We start from the raw sequence: 22,446 nt of genomic DNA, 5'->3' as shown, positions 1-22,446 counted from the left end.
CACCATGGTCATTGATCAGGGATGATGGGTGTTGCAGCTCAACAATATCCAAAGGTCCACAGCTTTCCTATCACTGCTCTAGGATTGTCAGAGTTGTATGTTTACTACCATCACCATTAATAGGATTCCCCTTGTTTATTTTACGTCGCTACATATGACTCCTGCTTCAAGGCTAAATTATGCTATCAAAGATATAAGGGGCTTGTTTCCGTTCTCTATTTTCCTCCATGGACCTGTGATCATTTCTTTTAAAAATTAACAGTGAGAGGGTAGGATACTCTATCTCAATCTGCACTCCTTTGTTTTCCCAAAGTGAAGTTTTCATGGTTGGACTTTTCTATTCCCCCACCCCATTCACCAATTCCCCTCCATATTTATATATAATTTCACCCCCACAGAGCTAGAATACTGAGAAGGGCCAGGTGTAGTGGTGTTTTAACCGGATAATAGATGTACACATACACAGTCCAGACCACAGCTGTGTGTATTTGGAGGTCGGTTATGACAGTAAATCAGTCTTCTTGACGGCCTTTCTAAAAATGTATGTGCGGCATAGAAAGCCACATCCTGTTATCTTTTTAAAAAGTTACGGAAACCCCAACATTATTAAGCAGAAAATAAGCATTTTTATTTAAAAAAATAAAGAAAAACAACAAATACTATGCTAGAAATGCCACTACTCCCAAAGTAAAGCAATAATGGAGCTATGCATTTATATTATGATAGCAGGGAATGACCAGCAATTAAAAGAATTCCTGAATATCAGTTGGTAGATTGTGTGGGAACTAGCCAACTTTAGGGGTGGACACCAGGCAAGAATGGGTCAGCTGGTTTACAGTCAAACCTCGGTTCCCGAATGCCTCCATTTTGGAATGTTTCAGTTCCTGAACACTGAAAACCCGGAAGTAAATGCTCTGGTTTTTTAACGTTTTTCGGAAGCTGAATGTCCGCTGCGGCTTCCGCTTGAGTGCAACCCATCTTGCAACCCATCAGAAGCCACACCTCGGTTGTTGAACATTTCGGAAGCCTAACAGGCTTCTGGAACAGATTACGTTCGACAACCAAGATTTAACTGTACTTGGTTTGGGAGCAAAATCCTTAACATTTATCAGTTATTTGACACCACATAGCATCCGGACAGCTTCACATGTAATTAATTCAGGAACATTTACAGCCTTATTGAGTAGGTCAGTATTATTTTCTACATATAGCAGATAGATTGCTGAAGAATTAAGCTGGGCCTTATGTTAATTGCAACTTTGAAACTTGTGCTTGAGACCCTCCTCTTTCTTTTAACTCTACAAGCCCCCACCCCAGGGCCCCCAGCCAAGGACGGAACCACAGCACAGAGCAAATGTGATAGTGGTGGTGTTTTTTAGCTGTTAAAAATAGCTGTGGAGATGATATTTAGCAGGAAAACAGCATGGAGGAAAAAGTCAAACACACCAGGGACCCAATCCATATCAGGAGATTACACAGATGGGTGGTTTAAAAAAATGAGAAAGGTAATTCCCAGAACAGAATTCAAAGGCATGGCTAAAGACATGTCTAGGTTTAACTCCAAAGTCATCTAGCAAATTTATGTAAGAGGTGAGATTTGAAGCAGTTTTTTCTGGATCACAACACAATCTTATAGCCAATGTGCTGTATAAACTTTTGCTGTAATGCCTATCATAAGGTCCATGACAAGCAGAAGCTACCTATCCCTTCACTGAATAGACAAAATGGCTACAATGCCAGCAGCTTGTACATATTCATGGCACCCTTTTGAGGACACACCTATGACGGCACTGAAAACTTGGGTTAGCTTGGCCTCGCCTATACTTGCCACACAAATCCTGTTGAGAGAAGCTCAATCTCAAAACTGCTGCAACTCAAGTAAGTATGGTTTAGGACTCCCATGCAAACCATCTTAAATGACAGCGTCCCAAGAGGCAAGATTTCCTATATTAGGTGGATGTTTAAAATCCAGGGTTATCAAGTGACCAGGAGATGTACCTCATTTCAACACATCAGTACTGTATTAGAGCAGTGTTTCCCAACCTTGTGCCTCCAGCTGTTTTTGGACTACAATTCCCATCATCCCTTGCCACTGGTCTTGCTAGTCAGGGATGATGGGAGTTGTAGTTCAAAAACAGCTGGAGGCACAAGGTTGGGAAACACTGTATTAGAGCATTCCAGGTCTACATGAGTAAATTGAAGTGTCTGGGAAAGGAACATGCTGGATCATGTCACAGAACTGTACTTATCATAAGCAGGCCTCACCTATGAACGAGGAAATTACCTTACAGTCTGTACTGCATGCAAGCACATTATAATTACAGAGATAGCATCACCAATGTGTCCTTCCTGACTTGGTAGAGCTGTCCATAGAAATTTGCTGCTTCCCACTTCTCTCTCTCACTTAATGCACCTTACTTCTCAGGGTCTGAGTTTTCTTTATGTTCTTTAACCTTAGGGAACTGTCCCATTTGGGGGCATCAGGGCTGCTAGATACTACTGTAAGCAAACTACCATGTCGGAGATACATGAGAAAAAGCAAAGGGAAGCAGCATATTACAGAAGAACTTAACACACGTGATATGCAAAGCACCACCACTCTTTCCTTATGAGAAGATCTGCAGGTGTTATTGACATCAGTTTGCCTCAGATATGGCTGAAATAAGATGTCATGGTGGTTAAGGGACTGCTACTGAAAACCGGAACTCTGTGTCAGTTCCCCCCTCATCTCTCTATAAAGCATAGTTAAGGAAATACATCAAGCAGCCGCATCACTTTCTTAGCTTTCCCATCTAGTTTACCCCAGTGGCAGCCAATAAAAAGTGAAGCGGAAGCAATGAAATTTATGGCATGACATCAGTGTCCCATGTTTCCTTAACTACATGCCTTACAGGGAAGAGGAGGGGAGAGACAATATGAAGATGCCGTTTTCAGCAGAAACACTTTAATCACCATTCCGACTTTATTCCACCCCAATAACTCAATAAACACCGGCATACACATGTTTTTAAAAATGCCCTTTCCCCCTCCTCCATGTACATGCCCTTTCACATTAAGTTCCGTTTCACATTATAAGCTCAAGTCACCATAAGGTCACTGCAAAGCAATTCCCATTCTGAAAAAAATGATAACATGTTCACATCTGGGAAACATTCACAGCACCAATAAGTCAGGAGCAGCCTAGGATGTACTTGACAATTTCCTAAGTGACTATGTATATAAACTTTTTACTGGAACTGACCAAAGCACTCCTTTTACTTTTGTATTGCATTGTTTGATATTTGAAAAATGAATTTATTTGTTGTTTTTAACGAAACCATGTATATAAACTCCTACTAGGGTGATCTTCAGTACAGGAAGGCTCGTAAGACTTCAAGACAAAGTTGGCCTTAAGATGTGATGTGATAACAACTTCCCTTGGGATGCAGCTCACTATGCAACAGTTCCACCTGGATACCAATTACATGCATGCACAGCCATACCTGAAGACAGATTCCTACTGAATGTTTGTTTTGCTATTGGGATTGTAGTTCCATTTGTGTTTCTCAAGCTGGTCTCTGACTGTAATAAATTTCATGTTTCAATCCCAGCAAGCATTTACAGTAGGGGCCAGCAAACTTTTTCAGCAGGGGGCCGGTCCACTGTCCCTTAGACCTTGTGGGGGGCCAGACTATATTTTGAAGGGGGGGAAATGAACAAATTCCTAAGCCCCACAAATAACCCAGAGATGGATTTTAAATAAAAGCACACATTCTACTCATGTAAAAATACCAGGCAGGCCCCACAAATCACCCAGAGATGCATTTTAAATAAAAGGACACATTCTACTCATGTAAAAACACGCTGATTCCCGGACAGTCTGCAGGCCAGATTTAGAAGGCGATTGGGCCGGATATAGCCCCCGGGCCTTACTTTGCCTGCCCATGATTTACATGTTGTAAATCTAGCTAACTCCTTTCCTGCCACTAGGTGTAAAGCCATCAAGCACCCTAAAGCTAATAGTCAATTCACCTTTCAAAAAGAAACACACTACATAATGAGGGGGAAACATACTGGCCTCAGAAATGTTAAGGACATATTACACATTCCCCTCTTGTTATTAGGCCACTCCAGAAAAAGGAGTGTGGCATGGGAGGAGGCTGATTTCTGCTTGGACCTGCACCAAATACTTTGCCAAATACTTTGCCAAAGAAGGTAACGCTTTTCTAACTTCACATGGTTTCAGGACAGGTTAAGGATACTGTGCTTTATAAAATCACCCTTCCGATTGGCTACTACACCAAAGTGGCCAGTACAGTTATGAGAGAAAATGAAACTGGACATATTCTAATCTCGCTGAGGACTAATCTCTCTGTGTAGGGCCACATTCTGCAAGAGCCACAAAAGCCACAAAATATGGGACTGGATGCAGAATTCAGATTCTTAAGAGTATCAGCTCTCATTTATTTATTCTTAAACTTACCATTCCTTAGAGATGTGTAGATATGCTTAGAGAAAATGTATGGACAATGCCAACTAAAATCTCATAAGCCAGAGAGATGCCAAACTGAGACTGCAATCCTAGTCACACTTACATGGAAAAAAACTAATTGAACGCAGTGGTACTTACTTCCAAGTAAATATGAGTAGCATTGCACCAGGGATTGAGACATGGTTGTATTGCCTTTTGCTTTTACCTTTTTTATATTGCCCTGCATTGTGCTTTGCCTGTCAATGGTCTGAAAATGAGAATTATGCATAATAAAATAAATTATGCAGATTTACATAATTTATACAGCCTGTACAGTTTGGTTTCCTCCACCAGTGCAGTATTTCTCCTGGATGGAGATTGTTAATTTGTTTAGCACAGAGTACATACAGCTCTGGCAGTGGCATATTCTACAACTAATAATGTTTTGTAATTGATACTGAGTGGACCCAAGGAGCACAACACAAGGAGGGAATACTGGTTTTATTTTTATTTTATTTCTCCATTTCAGGTGAGGCATCCCAGAGTGGTCGCCAACACTACATTTCAACTGCTGGCTGAGAGGAAAGCAGAAACATGAAACCTGTCTCATTCTTAACTGAACTGGAAGGGAAAACAAAGAGGGGGGGGGAATCAATACTGTGCACACAGGTTAAAGACATTAGCTTGTTAAAAACAGAGCAGAAAATACAAAGCATTTCTCACTGTTAGTATTACTGGGTGCTAAAGTTACAGGGAGGAGAAAAGGAACCACAAAGGGAGAATACGCACAGAAGGCAAACAGCAGCCAATATCACAAAAGTTTGCAAACAAAATTAGCAAAACATTTTTAAAATGCTTATCGTCATGTGTTGCAAACCATTAACAGGTCTCAAATAAAGTTGCTGGAGCAACAGGTGCAGCAGAGATGCCTATACTGCTTCATGGAAGAACATGCACCCAAGAAGCCCCCAAACTCACTTTTCATGGGCACATTGACAGAACACTCTCCAAGGCGATGTGGTTCTCCTCCTATAGAGAAGATAACTAGGACTACTGCTTCCTCTGCAGTCATTGGGGATTTACAAGGCATTACAGATCCCAAACCAAAACAACAGGATACCAGCCACATGACTCACACTGTACTTAACACAAATGTTAACGGTATAGCACTGCATCCTAAGTAAGTTCTACAGAAGTACTTAACAATGTCCAGCTTTTGCTCATGTGAATATGCCTACAAAACAAGTTTGTTTTAGGTAAAGGTAAAGGTAAACGGACCCCTGACCATTAGGTCCAGTCGTGACCGACTCTGGGGTTGCGGAGCTCATCTCGCTTTATTGGCGTACAGCTTCCGGGTCATGTGGTCAGCAGGACTAAGCCGCTTCTGGCGAACCAGAGCAGTGCACAGAAACGCCGTTTACCTTCCCGCCGGAGCGGTACCGATTTATCTGCTTGCACTTTGACGTGCTTTCGAACTGCTAGGTTGGCAGGAGCTGGGACCGAGCAATGGGAGCTCATCCCGTCGCGGGGATTCGAACCGCCGACCTTCTGTTTGGCAAGTCCTAGGTTCTGTGGTTTAACCCACAGCGCAAGAGGGTATAAATCCCACCCACTTTCATTACCCTTTCACTTAAGACATTTGAGTTTTTTGCTTACCACATATATTTAGCATTACTAAAACAGTTGTTCTTTGCGGACTCCCAATGACCCCAGGCCCCAACTCAAGTCCTGCCAATTCCCAATGAAGTAGAGAAGGATGGAGGGAGGGGGGATCTCTAATACAAAGCAGTTTGGGGTGGGAGGTTTAGAGTAAGCTCAGCCTCTCTCTTGCTAATGCTTTTCTCTCAGCAAGTTGCTTTAAGTCAGAGAACCTCTTTGGGACAAAAACAGCTGGGGGAAATTGGGAAAAGTTTCCGCTCCGTTCCCCAGCTTCGTACAAAATCCGTGATGAGCGAGTACTGAAACACAGGCCTGCTGCCATCATGTCTAACTAGGCTTCATATTTTGTGGACATGGGACCCAGTATTTTTTCCTCAATAGGGCACAAGTTTCAGCTATCACAGCATGTATGAACAGAAATCCGGTCAAACACGTATTAGAAGGACAGATGGAGAGAGAGTCTGGGATTTTTAAAAAAAAAAATGTATGCTACAAGCAATTATTTCATAGTTGGGGTGGTTGGGGAGAAGCACACAGGGCCTCAGCCATGTTGCTTTGGGGCCAGTAATTCTAACAGACGCAGAAGCAGAAACTTATCTAGTGCCCATAAGTTCAAGCAAATCACTTGTGATAAAAATATAAAGCAGCTGGGGGTCCAGAGTTTCCTCACTCCTAAACTTCTTGATCTCCAGATAAGAAAACAGCTTAGAGGTTTTGTTGTTTTTTAACAATCCCATCACAGCCTAGCACCCCTTCTCCTTTTTAGAAATGAAATGAGAGGCAGGTGGCTGCTATCATAGCCTAGTCAAAGTCCTAGCTGGGAACACCCACAAAGTAAACAAATTACCTCACCATGGAAAAAAAAGGGAGGTAACTGGGGACAAAACTAGGTGAAAATATTCCTTTTAATCTGCGCAGAAGGAAGATGGAATGTAACCCACCATTTTTCTCCTGTAGTGGACATTGCGCTGGGTAGTCATCTCTATACCAGTACCACATCCCAGGCACTTCTTTGAGATACAGCCTGCTACCACAGGCCTATAGGGACGCAGGTGGCGCTGTGGGTTAAAGCCTCAGCGCCTAGGACTTGCCGATCGAAAGGTCGGCGGTTCGAATCCCTGCGGCAGGGTGCGCTCCCGCTGCTCGGTCCCAGCGCCTGCCAACCTAGCAGTTCGAAAGCACCTCCGGGTGCAAGTAGATAAATAGGGACCGCTTACCAGCAGGAAGGTAAACGGCGTTTCCGTGTGCGGCTCTGGCTCGCCAGAGCAGCGATGTCACGCTGGCCACGTGACCCGGAAGTGTCTCCGGACAGCGCTGGCCCCTGGCCTCTTGAGTGAGATGGGCGCACAACCCCAGAGTCTGTCAAGACTGGCCCGTACGGGCAGGGGTACCTTTACCTTTACCTTTTACCACAGGCCTACCACCCTCCATCTGGGGTGGGTGCTCTTATACCGTCTCCTTTTACTATTTTTCATTTGGGCTGTTTGTATCTCAACTAACAATTTTCAACAATAGATAAAAGTGGCACAACTCAAAGCACCAGTGGAGTGGGGCCACACGGCCTCACAGTAAAAGGTACAGTGGTGCCTCGCAAGACGAAATTAATCCGTTCCTTGAGGCTCTTCGTCTAGCGGTTTTTTCGTCTTGCGAAGCAAGCCCATTGACAGCTTAGCGGATTAGCGCTATTAGCGGTTTAGCGGCTTTTAGCGATCAGCTGTTAAGCGGCTTATCAGCGGATCAGCTGATAAGCGGCTTAGCGGCTTAGGAAAAGGGGGGGAAAGGGGGGGAACCGCAGGAACTCGCAAGACATTTTAGTCTTGCGAAGCAAGCCCATAGGGAAATTCGTTTTGCGAAGCGCCTCCAAAACGGAAAACCCTTTCGTCTAGCGGGTTTTCCGTCTTGCGAGGCGTTCGTCTTGCGGGGCACCACTGTATTAGGTTTTTTTGAGGGGGGGCAAGAAGTGGATATGACAGAGGTGTATAAAATTATGCATAGTGCAAAGAACGTAGATATGCTCCTCCAACATCCTGCTATCATACGCCACACAACATCGGCCCCCACAATCTCCTTCAGAAGCTGGCACCTCTGCAGTGCATTATTTAAAAGTTGTAGTGATAGCTGCAAGCTTGGACAGTTTGGTTTCTGCACATGCACACACATCACTACACAAACACATTTTCATAATAAATTAGTATTCTTGCTGGGCAATGCTGAAAAAGTACTGCAGTGATCAGAGCTGCAGCTTCAAAGCGTATCAGATTCAGATGCTGCATAAACAATGCAGGATTTCCTAAAAACATAGAACAGTATAGGTTGAACCATGTAGAAATAGTTGGGGGTTTTTAAGCCTAGGGTAAAATGACACACGCTGCAGAAAATATAAAAATGTCTTCCCAGCAGTTACAAGCGCCAGTAAATTCAGCAATTTACAATTCTCTCAAAAGGGCATAAGAGGACATTCTCTGTCATTACTTCATATCATCAACATTCACCAAAACGTAATAGCAGACATAATAACAAGCTATACTCTTACATTTTTTTATGAACTTCCCTAGAAACTGGACTAAAATCCCCTCCAGAAATTTTGTGTGCTACAAAGTGACATATCAAAGTAGCTAAGAGTGAACTTTAAAGGCCTGAAGCCTCCTAGGGGGTTAGTACCATTAAGGAAGCCCGTTGTGGTAGGTACACTGATGAATAGGGTCCTAAACTAAGACTTAACACAAATTCCTACTAATTTATTAATAAGAAAAAAACCCAAAGTGAAAGGAACAGCAACGCCACCTTAAAAAAATGCATATGCTACTTCTTGTGAATTGTCTGTTCATAGAACTTTGGCCAGAAAAACTTACTAATACAGTGTGTTTACAGATCAGAAAAAGGCTTGCTTAGCAAAGCAGAGCAGAACAGGATTGTGGAATATTCTTAAATGGTTTTACTGATCATGATCCAGCATGTGGAGAATGTGATTCTACATGTAAAGAGCAAATTAATTGTACAGAAATAGAGCTCAATTTCTGAGTAATTCCCATGGAAATACTTACGGTATCTGATATATAAGGCTTTAAACTAAAAAATAAAAATCTTAAATTTGGCCCAGAAGCATATACGGTAGGCAGCATAATTAGCCAGTAATAGGTGTTACTGTTGTACTAGTGATTACAAGTACTCCCAAACTACTGGTCTGCTCCTTCAGAGGAAGTGTAACCACATCCAGAACAGACAATTGACTAGTCTGTAGTGCAGGACTGGCAACTGACTAATCTCATTACTCCAGTTAGGTAGGTATACACCGCGAAGTAGAGATGTTATGGTATGAGGGCATCTAGACCATATTCTCACCATACACTAGATGACATTTCAAGTGCTCATCTCTTAAATTTCTGTGGCCAAGATTCAAACAACCATTCATTTTTTTCAGTGTTTGCAAGTGCACTTTACGTTTTCTTAAGCAGTCATATTATGAATGACAAAAAAAGATGCAAAGGAGCAAAACAAAAGCAGTTTTTTATGATATCATTGGTTATGTCTGCTGCTGAAAATCAAAAATTCTAGGCAAGTACAAGCCCCTGATCTAATCAATGTAGCTCTTTGGTTGCAAACCCAAGTAACTTATTCCCAGTAAGATAATTCACAAATAATTTCTCTTCTGAAATAACTCACAATGCATTCATGATAAAAAAAGCAAAGGATGTACACAAAAGGGGCTGGCAACTGATTCCCCCCCCCAAAAAAAATGCCCTGTAGACATAATCCCTAATGTTACACCAGAGAGAGAGAGAATGTATACCCTGTAAAAATGACATCTCTTATTCCTCCCCCTATGCAGAGTCAGTCATTTTCTCTCAACTTCAACACACAGTGTCTTCTGTTCTGCAAAAACCATCTATGGGCGTCATTTTCAAGAAAACTGAGGACAATAGCTTAACAGCCAGTGTGCAGAAAGCTCAACATGGAGACTAAAAAAAAAATGCAACCACAGAAAAGAAAAGAGGAAATGTGCCATTTATGGCTCAAACACAATTTAAGGTTTTGTTTTTAGCATAAACAGGAACTTTCTGTTAACTGATTACAGCTGCATGAAACAGCTTGCACAGGTCACATGGAAAATACATTATGCTCCCCCCACCCCTCATTGTTATCCGAGACTCCTCACCCACATGTACACCTCATAAAAAGCAGTTGATTTTTTCCTTGAAGGAGCTATTAAAACCTGTAAGATGACAGGGAATTAAACAGAAGAGGAAACCATCTACAGGAACACATTAAAATTGGTACATTTACATGATATAGAGGGCAAGGGGGAAGGGGGGGGAAGAGAGTGAGCATCAGGTCAGTCTCTTCCCTGGAACTGTATGAAAGGCTTAGAGCTCTCTCTCACTCATACATAGAGCAAGCTACCCAAGGGCATTTGAAAAAGGGGAGATTTACCACTCCAAGACAGCTCTTGTAGCCTCTTTTCAAAGGACAGAGCTATGGAAATATTTTTAAACAAGTATTTTAAGCAAACACAGATTTTTCCCCCCATACCTACTGAACTGTCAGGCTTGGTGGAAAGTAGCAAATCAGAAGAAGGCCGGATGACAGATAAGTGTGTAACAGAAGGGTGGGGGGTGGGGGATTTTATATTACAATAAAGGATCCAGAGGGGACCTTATCCAGAAATGGGGAATCCAAGCCCCATCGGCTCAGTCACACTCTCCCCACACTTCAGTGATGCTCACTGACAGGCACACTGCTGAGGAGTCAGAAGGGATGCCACCCTACCCCTAACGTGGGTATCATTTGCACAATGCATGCAGTATTTTAAACAGCCAGTACATAAAGTGCAGCAACAACCCATACATGCTATAAGGCTGAGCAACGGGCTACAGGGAACCCCCACAGCTCAATACAATGTTTAGCTTTGTGCATTTGCAGATGTCACCAAGACCAGATTCAGAGACGCTTCTGCACCCCAACGGATTACAGTATGAGCAAGGTGGCAATGAGGTAGCAGCCTGGCCTACCCATTTCCACTGACTAACGTGGCAAAGGGACTGCAAAGAAAGAGAATTTAACAAAGTAAGTGCTAAGGTGCAAGCTTCAACTCACAATGAAGTCACACAGGCAGCATGTGAGTGCAGATGGGGGGGGAAGGGAAGGGGATGAAGAAGGAGGAAATCTCTTGTGTGCCTTCGCAAAATTAATACGGACTAAGGGAAGGCAAAGGAGCAGAAGTAAAGGAGCAGAAAATGGAAATCACACACACACACACAAACACACAGAGAGAGAGAGAAATAAAGAAAAGGAGCAGAAAATAGAAAGCACAACAGTAAGAAACACCATAGACAGAATAACTGCCGCACATAGGAAGAACAAGGATATAGTTTGAGCTCCACACTTGCAATTTTATAAATCATTTAATTTGTCAACACAAATAGAAGTTACTAATATTGCAGTTGTTGTATAAGGGATTATGATGATGACCAGAATGTATGGAAACTAGTAACATTTTGGAACACAGAAATATAGCAAATAACCAAGCCATCAATTCTAGCACGTGGGGGGGGGGGACGACGACCACCTTCTCTAAATGATAAAATTCGATATTTGAACTATCGATAATAATAACTGCATTATGAATTGGTATGAATTGGTATTGCTACAATGAGGCTATTATTACTGGATTGTAGTTGAAAGCCAATAAAAAAAAATGAAAAGCACACGCGCGCGCACACTTAAGAAGAATTAAGAAACCCAAAGGCTCGTTTGCACCCTCTCTAACAGCTCCATGCTAACCCTAAACGAGGAAGAAAACGCCATTATCTAGAGAAGGGGGAAACGGGAGGTTGCAAAGAGCGCAGGATTAGGAAAAGGAGAGAAAAGGGCCTCTTCTCCTTCCTCCTCCTCCGCCACCACCACCACCATCATTGCCCCCCAAACCGAAGGGGGGAAATGCCCTCTGCTTAGCCAAACAGGGGGCGATCGATGGAAAGGTGCCAGGAGTGGGAAGGGAAGGGAAGGGAAGGGAAGGGGAGAAGGGCTCCGATCCCCCTTCGCCCTCTCTTCGTTCCCGCCCTGGAAAGAAGAGGCTCACCTTCCGAGAGCTCCAGCTCCAGCTCCGCGAGCTGCTCGCGGACCTCCCGGGGCAAGCTGGCCGGCGGAGACACGGCGCCGTTACCGCCTGGCGGCTCAGCCATGATGGGGAGGGAAAAGTGGCCGACTCCGGCGGCGGCGGCGGCGGCGGCAGCAGCTGCGGCTCCTCCTCCTCCTTCCTCCCCTCAGCGCTGAGGGCTCCGGATCCCGCCGCGCCAAGCATCGGCGCCCGCCGCCATGGCCGTGATCCTCCTCTTCCTCCTCCTCCTCCGAGCGCCGCCGCCTCGTCCTCCTCCCCGCAGCCGAGCTGAGCCCCGGCTAGGTCACATGAGAAAGGCGGGAGGCGGGCAGGCCCAGCCCGGGCTCCGGCAGCAGCAGCAGCAGCAGCAGCGGCGCCGCCACCACCACCGCGCGAACCGAACGAGCGCCGCCTCAGGCAGGGCTAGGCCTAGCCGGCGAAGGCGCCACGGCTAGCTAGGCCGCGGGCGACCTCCGCTGGCCGCCTCGGACAAGCGCACGGCGCCGCGATAGCGTTCGCTCGGGCCATATTTCCCTTCTGAAGAAAGCGCTTACCATTGGTATGGCGCTTGTGAGGCATTTCCAGAAGCTTCCATATCCTCCCACCAGGGGGGACAACTTGATGTAAAATATTGGGGTATCGTCGTCCACGTGACAGGGGACGCAGGTGGCGCTGTGGGTTAAAGCCTCAGCGCCTAGGGCTTGCCGATCGAAAGGTCGGCGGTTCGAATCCCTGCGGCGGGGTGCGCTCCCGCTGCTCGGTCCCAGCGCCTGCCAACCTAGCAGTTCGAAAGCACCTCCGGGTGCAAGTAGATAAATAGGGACCGCTTACCAGCGGGAAGGTAAACGGCGTTTCCGTGTGCGGCTCTGGCTCGCCAGAGCAGCGATGTCACGCTGGCCACGTGACCCGGAAGTGTCTCCGGACAGCGCTGGCCCCTGGCCTCTTAAGTGAGATGGGCGCACAACCCCAGAGTCTGTCAAGACTGGCCCGTACGGGCAGGGGTACCTTTACCTTTACCTTTACGTCCACGTGATGCAGTGCAAAGTTTGAATGGGAATGCCATCAACTTTTTTTTGGGGGGGGGTGGTCAGTGGGACCCCTTCATATATTTTATGGGGGCGTCAAAGCCCCCAGAGCCCCTAGAAGATGGCTCCTATGCCTCCAACATACTTTTGAATTATGGTGCTGGAGGAGACTCTTGAGGGTCCCATGGACTGCAAGAAGATCAAACCTCTCCATTCTGAAGGAAATCAGCCCTGAGTGCTCACTGGAAGGACAGATCCTGAAGCTGAGGCTCCAGTACTTTGGCCACCTCATGAGAAGAGAAGACTCCCTGGAAAAGACCCTGATGTTGGGAAAGATGGAGGGCACAAGGAGAAGGGGATGACAGAGGATGAGATGGTTGGACAGTGTTCTCGAAGCTACAAACAGCCTGACCAAACTGCGGGAGGCAGTGGAAGACAGGAGTGCCTGGCATGCTCTGGTCCATGGGGTCATGAAGAGTCGGACACGACTAAACAACAACATGCTTCCAACATTTATCCAATCAAAATACGAACATCCTATTCAATTAGAAGAAGTGCATTTTTCTAGAAAAATACAAGTTGTTAAAAAGTTTGGCTCCAACTGTAACAACAACAAAAAATAGGTTCCGGTACTGCATGCCTTTGAGTAACCCCTGAGAAAAAGCACTAGGAAGAAGAGGAAGAGGAGGGGGAGCTTTTTTATAGAAAAATAGGTGCTGGTAATCACCATGAAGTTGTTACAGTAAGAGCCAAACTTTTTAACAGCAACAAAAAATAGGTGCCAGTATTGCGTACCCTTGAGTAACCCCTGAAAAAAAGCGCTAACACTAATAATATTCTGAACATCAGACTGGGTTGCTCTAGCCACTCTGGGCAGCTTCCGACGTACAGTGGTACCTTGGTTTACGAACTTAATCCATTCCGGAAGTCCGTTCTTAAACCGAAACTGTTCTTGATCTGAGGCACGCTTTCCCTAATGTGGCCTCCTGCCGCCGTCACCCTCGGATTCCATTTTTAGACCCGAGGTAAAGTTCTCAAACCAGGACACTACTTCCATTTTTGCGGAGTTTGTAAACCAAATTGTTCGTAAACAGGACTGTTCTTAAACCGAGGTACCACTCTATATAAAAACATAAGACACTAAACATGAGAAGACTTCACTATACAGGGCTGCCTTCAGGTGTCTTTGAAAGGTTGTCTAGTTATCTCCTTGACTTGAGGATCGCATAACTCCATCCAATATTTCTCTGATGAAAATAGGGGTGTCATGAGGAAAAGCGGGACATTCCAGGATTAAATCAGAAACCGGGAAGGCTTCTGTAAATCCAGAACTGTCCCTGGAAAATAGGGACACTTGGAGGGTCTGGGCTCTAGAAGCACTGAAGTGGGTCACCCCACATGTGTAGCTCAAGTTTTAGACCCGGGATTGCTAATGATCAATATTAAGATGAAGGGTCTGCCTTGCATGTTGAGCATGCTGCTTTATGGAAGTGAGTTGGGGGCATGTTGATCTCCCTGAAGTGACGCCTCAACATCTTCAATACATGCAAAGTCAAGGAGATTTGGAGCATCACATGGCAGTACAGTTGGGGAAAAAGATGTGCTCTCCCAAGCCCACATTCTCAGCATGTTCACACTTCTGCTGCAGCGACGTCTACACTGGTTCGGTCACGTCCACAGGCACTCTGTGGCCATCCTACAGCTACAGGATCTAGCCTTCTAACCAGCATGCTCAATGGTGACATGCATACAGGAAACCTGACCACAGAAACACCATGCTCAAGAACAGGAATGAATTCTCAGAAATTGAGTAAGCAATGTGGGAGGGATTAACAAGTTGTTCTCAACCTTTTCAGGCCAACACATTTTGGAAAATTTATGACGTGTCATGGACATGAAAAACCTGGCAAATGCTCATAATCACTCATCTCCAAAAAGTCAAAATATCAATGCCTCTGTAACCACCTTTTTGTGTCTAAAGCAAGCTGCTTTGGGGTGGGGCAGGTCATTGGCAAGCAGCAGCTGGGGTGTTTAAGTGCACAGTAGTGCTTGTGGACTCCAGGATTGAGTAGAAAGTATCATTTATTTCACTTTAATAGGCAGGGTTGATATGCAATGTTGTGTGTAGGAAAATGGCTGCTTGTGCATAAGTGCATGGGCGAAAGTTTATTGCAGGGTTCAAGCAGGAAGCGTTGCTTGCATGAACAGCGCGTGAACAGCTCATGCAATCCCAATGATTGGTCCACATAGCATAGCCTGACGGCTGATACAATGTTGTATTTTCCTTAGAGAGTATGTTTTACTGTTGATAATAAATGTTGGGCTCCAGCAGCCCTGGAGTTAGACTCCTTCAACCCATCTTGGCGTGAGACTGATTATTACTGATGACAAGCAGGTTCTCGTCAGTTGTGCGTATCAATATATTGTCAATATCAATATATCAATATCACAAGCTGCATTTAAATCTCAAACCGCTAACTAGATTCCTTTGCTCGTTTGAGATTCCTTTGCTTACTCCAGGACAGGAAATCTGTGGTCCTCCAGATGTATCTATTCCAGTTCCCATCAGCCAACATAAGTGACAAGTCGTAAAACAAGTTATGTATGAAGGTTCCCCATTCCTGGTTTTCATAGTAAGGTTGAAATCGATGCTATTTTGTGTGGTAATGAATCCTCATCTATAAAATGTAGTCAGGAATTGAGGCTTCCCCCAGGCTTTTCACACTTTGTGACAAGGTGGGACGCGGGTGGCGCTGTGGGTAAAACCTCAGCGCCTAGGGCTTGCCGATCACATGGTCGGCGGTTCGAATCCCCGCGGCGGGGTGCGCTCCCATTGCTCGGTCCCAGCGCCTGCCAACCTAGCAGTTCGAAAGCACCCCGGGTGCAAGTAGATAAATAGGGACCGCTTACAAGCGGGAAGGTAAACGGTGTTTCCGTGTGCTGTGCTGGCTCGCCAGAGCAGCTTCGTCACGCTGGCCACGTGACCCGGAAGTGTCTCCGGACAGCGCTGGCCCCCGGCCTTTTAAGTGAGATGGGCGCACAACCCTAGAGTCGGACACGATTGGCCCGTACGGGCAGGGGTACCTTTACCTTACCTTACATGATGGAAACAAATATGGAAATACTTGAGGAAATATTTTAATACAAATAACCAAGTTTTGCATCTTATGTTACCTAAATTGTATAATAATTTTTATACATTATTTGTTCAGGTATGTGTATTTCTTATAGCAAATCAATAAAACTGGCAAACTGATCCCCTTCTGCATGTGAAGACTGGAAAAACCCATATATGCTGTTTTATCCAACGCACAAAATAAGGAGGGGGTTTATCGCTGCTGTCCCAGTACATTCACAAACCTTTCAATGGAGGTTCCACAAAGAATGTTGTCAAATAATGGAGTTTGCTTTTCCATAAATCATCAGGCAACGGCTAGCAAAAGTGTAAATCCAACAAGCATCTCATGTAGTTGTGGGGAATATTCACTTAGGCTGTCATAGGATGTAGGCCTGTGGTTTCCCCCAGCTTCCCAGAATTTTACAAACGCCACAATTCAAAGCAGGGAGGAATTAAGTGACTCAACTCTTCTTACAATCTTTGTGCAGAAAGTCATGCCATCACCAAGTTGTTTTTGCCCCTTCTGGGGAAGACGGGCGATTCTGAGTAGTTGGTGAGGCTCCAACTACATGTAGTTCTATTGTAAAAAAACAGCACAGGATAAAAACCAAAGTGAAATAACGTCGGTGAGGACAGATGTCATAGTTTCCATTGTACTGGGCCAGACTGGCCAACTGAAGTATTGGCTTTATGTTTCAGGATGAAATTTAAAAGAATGAATGCTGTTGTCTTATACATCCTCTATAGTGGGGGGGGGGGCAGATTTGTGGTTCTCCATATAGTCTTGGACTACAACTCCCAAAATCCTCAACCACTGCCCATGCAGCCTGGGGGCAACACCATCTGGAACGCCACAGGTTAGCCTTCCCAATCTACAACTATACTCCCAATGTAGTTAATTAGCCGTATGGGTAAGAACCAACATCCAAAGTAGCCTGTCTGCCATAATGGCATTTAAGATCCACCTATTAGGAATGTCTCAACAATTAGCTTCAGGCATATGGTTCCTGCCCATCCTTCCGTTTTGATCAGTTAGTGGTTTTGAGTAATAGGTCTTCCACTGCCATATATTTGGCATACCAAGTCATTTAGCATCTGGACAAAGGATGTGTGTCTTTTTAAGGTGGATTTTATTATTTCCTTCTAACGGTTATTTCAGTTTCCCATAGCACCTTGGCAATGTCAAAAACAAATACAAATACATGTATAATTTTAACAATTAAGCATGAACCTACTTTACACATTTTTGTTTTAGACAGCTTTGACAACAGGAATAAACCAAACTGACAAAGTAGAGAATCCAGATAATTACTACTTTTTTTTTTTAAACAGAAGTCTCACAGAAAAGTGAGAATATAAATATCAGAAACCAAACTTTTCCAGGAGAGACATAGCTGAGTGGTTTTGACTGAAGAACTGAAACCATTTGTGCACTAGCCAGTTACATCAGAAATATATTTGAGGGGGGGATTTTATCCATGACAATCTTCTGTAAAAAACACACACCCTCCAGCTATTAAATATAAAATTCTTGAAGCTGTTACAGGTTACTTTGAAGACCGATTAGTTTCCATTTAATATCCTCTGAAACCTACATTAATACACTCATCAGGTGTCTTCCAGAGTCCAGGGCTGGAGACCCAGCTAACTTTCATCCAAATAATATTTTTTTAAATGAAATGTACCATCCTAAAGGAAACCCACACAAAGAATATCTGCTCTCTCTCAAACACACATACACACACGCACACAAGAGCATGATAGGCCATTAAAGATTCATGGTAACAATCTTATGTTTCAGAAGGAAATATCAAAAGTTAAAGAAAAAAACCTATTGCATATTTGTTGTAATCACAATTTACAAAAGCTCCCCCCAACCCGAAGTGCATTTCTGTTGCATTTTGTCTGTATATAATGCTGCATTTTACAAATTTGAAATCTGTACACATGTAGCAGGTATTTTTTCTCTCTCATGTGAATATTCACTTGGGTAACAGTAAAAAGAGTGAACATATTCAGACATTTAGCCGATATTGATGAAATAGTAAGGCCATAGCTATTTTACTACAATAAAAGCATTGCTTAAGTCACTTAATTGCTACTGATCTGCCCCAGTTTCATCTTTTAAGTTTTCTTCTGGTCAGTAAGATGGGTTTAGTTTAACCTACTGCTAAATCTGCATCACACTTTCTGCCAAGCTAAATCAAAAAAAGAAAAGAAAGTAGGAATATTAAGTTCCATGCCAACGGAGTATCTCCCCCTTTTTTCCCTTCCAGAACATAAGTACAATAATAGGACCCAGAGTTATTTACCAATCCTAAAAACATGAAAGGAGGAAAACTCAGAACACTCATAAAATCACCAACAAATGAGAGTTGAGGAAACTGAAAGCTGTTTGCCATTATAATGAATTATTATTTCAACTGATAAGACTCAACAGGCATGTCTGTCCATTACTGACCTTTAAGGTGAAAGGTAATGGCATTTAGGTAGACAGCTTTGACACTGATGTTTTATGGATGAAATGCAAACATCAGCTTCATCTCCACTGTTTCAATATTTACAATGAAAATGCTTGTTTTGGTTATTTTACCAGTACAGGCTATGCCGGTATATATTACATTCATCCAGTATTTTTTAATAGGCAAAGGACAAGGGTTCACATGTTGTTGTTCACTGCCTCAATTTCCCAGTAACTATAAGAATGCTTTGTCCATTAACACTTTAATGCAAAACTATGCAGAAAACAAGCACTGCCACATTCAACATTCTTACAATAAAACAGCAGAATTGCCAGCAGTGAATCTAGTTCTAAAGATGTTATTTCTCGTTTCCAAAGTAATATGGGAAGACTGGTGGATGGAGACTCAAGACACTGCCTGAGAATGGACAAGAGCAATAGTGAGCCCAGATAAGTTACTAATCATGCAATAACTGCAAGAAAAGTTAACAGCACACACTGTTCGCTCTCTTTTTAACAGTTGCATTTACTTCATTATTTCCTCTAAACCTAAAAGTTTATAGTAGATTTGAGGGGGGGGGGAAGGCTATGTTAATTGAGTTGATAGTTACCAAATATTGAGCCCTCAAGAGTAGCAACTTTACACTGGAAAAAGCTGTTTTTACACACTTAACACATACATTGAACAAGAGCCATAACCCACACACACACACACACACACACACACACACACGGTGTATAACACATCCCTTCCATAGGTCAACATTTTTAACTCACAAGAAAGCAATTGTGAGCTCTATTTTTTTAACATCCAAAAAAGCAAAGAGCTACACTTTCAAGTTGATCTGCTTTTAAACAAAGATTCTACCCATACGTGGATACATAACGCAGGGTTAGGTTTCACACACTCACATTGCCAGGTAATTTGTTTTGACTAGCCCCTTTCCAAACAACTACATTCTCTCTGAATGACAGACAACCATATATATATTTCCAGAACTCCTGTCAGCTCTTATAAATTCAAATACATCTTTAGTTTGTAATGTCACAATACGTGTCTACCCTAAGGATAACTGTCGCAGTTCAACCTTTTTTTCCAATCCAAGTGCAGTAATTAGATTTATGATCTTAAAAAAGAATTTTTGAAGTACTCTTCCATACATTTTGCAGCGTTCTTAACACTTTTAAATATTGTTCACCTTTTGTGGGTTATGTCCATACAAAAATAGCATTATGAGTAAACCAAAATGGGTTTCTGTGTTAACAGATGTGATCAATGATTTGTGTAAATTTAAAGACTGCCAAACCCAGCACATGTACTTTAAAATGAGTAATGATTAATAACATGCATAGAAAAAAAGAATATCAACTATGTAAGTACATATACACTTTTCAATCAAATAAAAAAGTGATTGCCAAGCTGAATAATAAGTTAGAGAAATGACAAATCTAACTTTATATATATATTTATATACTTATAAAAATAGATATGAGTGTTCTCAAAGCCATTGATAGAGAATGCCTACTGAGTAAAAATTGCCAAGGGTTATCTGGCTAAGAAAATCAGAAGATGAACATTTTCACAGTTAAATTATTTATCTGCCACTGACATTTTAAAGTTATCACTAGCATATATAAACTAGGATGTGGTAGTATCTCGCAACTGCATTTTCCAGTGTTCACAACTAACAACTTTAGATTTGTTATACTTGCTATTAACTAAAGAAAGGTACACTTTGTTGTTGCAAGATACTTTCCCCTAACACTTTAATACAGAACCTTGAACCCTAGCATGCAGATTTTGGCAGATTTAACTTGTAGCTTTCCTATTCCTTTTATGACTTACTACAGTTACCAGCTTATAACCCAGACTGCTCGTTACACAATGTTGTTAATCTAATTAACATAAAGCTATGTAAAAATCCTCTCCAATGTTCTCCAGACTAACTTGGAAGTTTCCGTGGCTATCACCTCTAAAAAACCAAGGAAACCTAGTTACCAAACTTGCTGTTTTAAAAGTCTGCCCTCTACACAAAACCTGATTTCCAGTATAGTATGAAGTGCTTTTTTCAGTAGAAAGAGCTTTTTCAAAATACAGTATCTATCAATGCAAGTCACTCTAGAGGCCCATCCATGTATCATAGCAAGGCCAAACTTCAAACTGACTTGCCTCACTTCTACACAATTAAGCATACTGAAGAGATGAAAATCCAAGGTCAATTAAATGTGATACCAAGAAAAGGACTGCTGTGCACTTTTTCTGTATTAGTCCTGCATCAGTACTGGAATGACTATTCCAGCTAGATGTGCATAATTCTGTAATAAAGATTTAGAGAAAAATACTAAAGCAGTGGGGGAAAATAAAAATAATGCAATCCCTAATTAGGGGGAAAGCAAGCACAAATTAAAACCTTGCCCACTATTCATTTACTAATCTTGCTGTTTGTATAATCCAAAGTAAAACAGAGTTTTAAAAGCTGACCAAAATTAGTAAGTTCAAATACTACATTTCCAAAACACAAAATACTACAGTAGTACATTCAGTTATCAGCAGTGACTAAATCATGACATAACAAGTATGTGGCTACACTCATTCATACTGACCAAGCATGTCAGTTTTGGGGCTGATTTGTAATGCAAGGCCATTAATGGCATACACATCATCCTACAAGCCGTACATTAAATAGATTTAAAAAGTAATTTATAACTTTTACAGAAATGCTTTTTTCAAAAAAGAAAAAAAAGGGAAAAAATATTTAGCCTCTTCTTTCTCCAGGTGAGGAACATGCTATTGTGTGTATGTATTTGTTCCTCATTTTCAACAAACTAATTCATAACCCAAGACTCTACCTTCAGGCAGGAAACCCGCTGCAAATTAAAACAAAAAAAAAAGTTACAAAAATTATAATCTTTTATCATATTTATATTGATTCAATTCCTCCAGCATTTTATATATCACTTTGAGATGAATATTGGGACCTCTTCAAGCACTCTCACACCGCAAACTCTGTGCTCTTGAATTCAGTGTCCGCTTTCCCCACATTTGAATTTCTCACAGCTGGCCAGTTTCTCCTCTACTGCTCATTAGTCCATACTTATGATTAAATAAAAAGTTTGATCAATTTTCCTTTGGTGATCGTGGTGGCACATACTGTTCCTTGCCAACACGCCGAGGCGCTCCCTGAGGAGAAGACCTACGTCCACATTGGCGCCTCTGTTCCCTGATTTTTCCTGCGGCTCCTTTGGGAGGCCCGTTGCCCCTGAAGACCGCAAAGTCCTTAACCCGTCCTTCAGGTTTTTCGCACGCCTTCTCTCCAGCTCTTTCATGGGTGCCATTTTCTTCTGTTTTGGCAGGAGAGGTTACATTGGTACGCAGCTCCCTAAGCGGCTGAACAGGAACTGGAGCCATCTCTTTTGGGGGTTTCTGGCAGACTTCAGCATAGCTGAGCTTCCGGGGTTGCTTTGGGTGTCAAAGAGAAAGGTTTTAGTGTGCCAGAATACAAAAGGACAGCATTTTAAAATAAAAACCAAGTACAGTGGTACCTCGGGTCAAGTACTTCATTCGTTCTGGAGGTCCGTTCTTAACCTGAAACTGTTCTTAACTTGAAGCACCACTTTAGCTAATGGGGCCTCCTG

At 42.9% G+C, this 22,446-nt stretch overlaps 2 protein-coding genes across 12 annotated transcripts in view; both read right to left on the bottom strand.

Annotated features, from left to right (window-relative positions):
* DIP2B (disco interacting protein 2 homolog B) overlaps positions 1-12,577 on the bottom strand; it is a 185,073-nt gene extending 172,496 nt beyond the window's left edge. For 2 of the 3 annotated variants that reach the window (XM_079966337.1, XM_079966338.1), the window contains exon 1: positions 12,189-12,577. In XM_079966337.1, the coding sequence (XP_079822463.1) occupies positions 12,189-12,291 (103 nt within the window). In that variant the 5' untranslated portion in view covers positions 12,292-12,577. The remainder of the gene's footprint in view (positions 1-12,188) is intronic. The other variant, XM_079966340.1, reaches the window with a different exon arrangement.
* Positions 12,578-17,458: 4,881 nt separating this feature from the next.
* LARP4 (La ribonucleoprotein 4) overlaps positions 17,459-22,446 on the bottom strand; it is a 35,098-nt gene continuing 30,110 nt past the window's right edge. For all 9 annotated transcript variants that reach the window (XM_079966365.1, XM_079966368.1, XM_079966364.1 and 6 more), the window contains one exon: positions 17,459-22,270. In XM_079966365.1, coding sequence (XP_079822491.1) covers positions 21,929-22,270 — 342 coding nt within the window. In that variant the 3' untranslated portion in view covers positions 17,459-21,928. The remainder of the gene's footprint in view (positions 22,271-22,446) is intronic.

Source organism: Podarcis cretensis, assembly GCF_951804945.1.
Source record: "Podarcis cretensis genome assembly, chromosome: 2".
Classification (NCBI taxonomy): Eukaryota; Metazoa; Chordata; class Lepidosauria; order Squamata; family Lacertidae; genus Podarcis; species Podarcis cretensis.
This window is presented reverse-complemented; position numbering and strand designations above follow the sequence as displayed.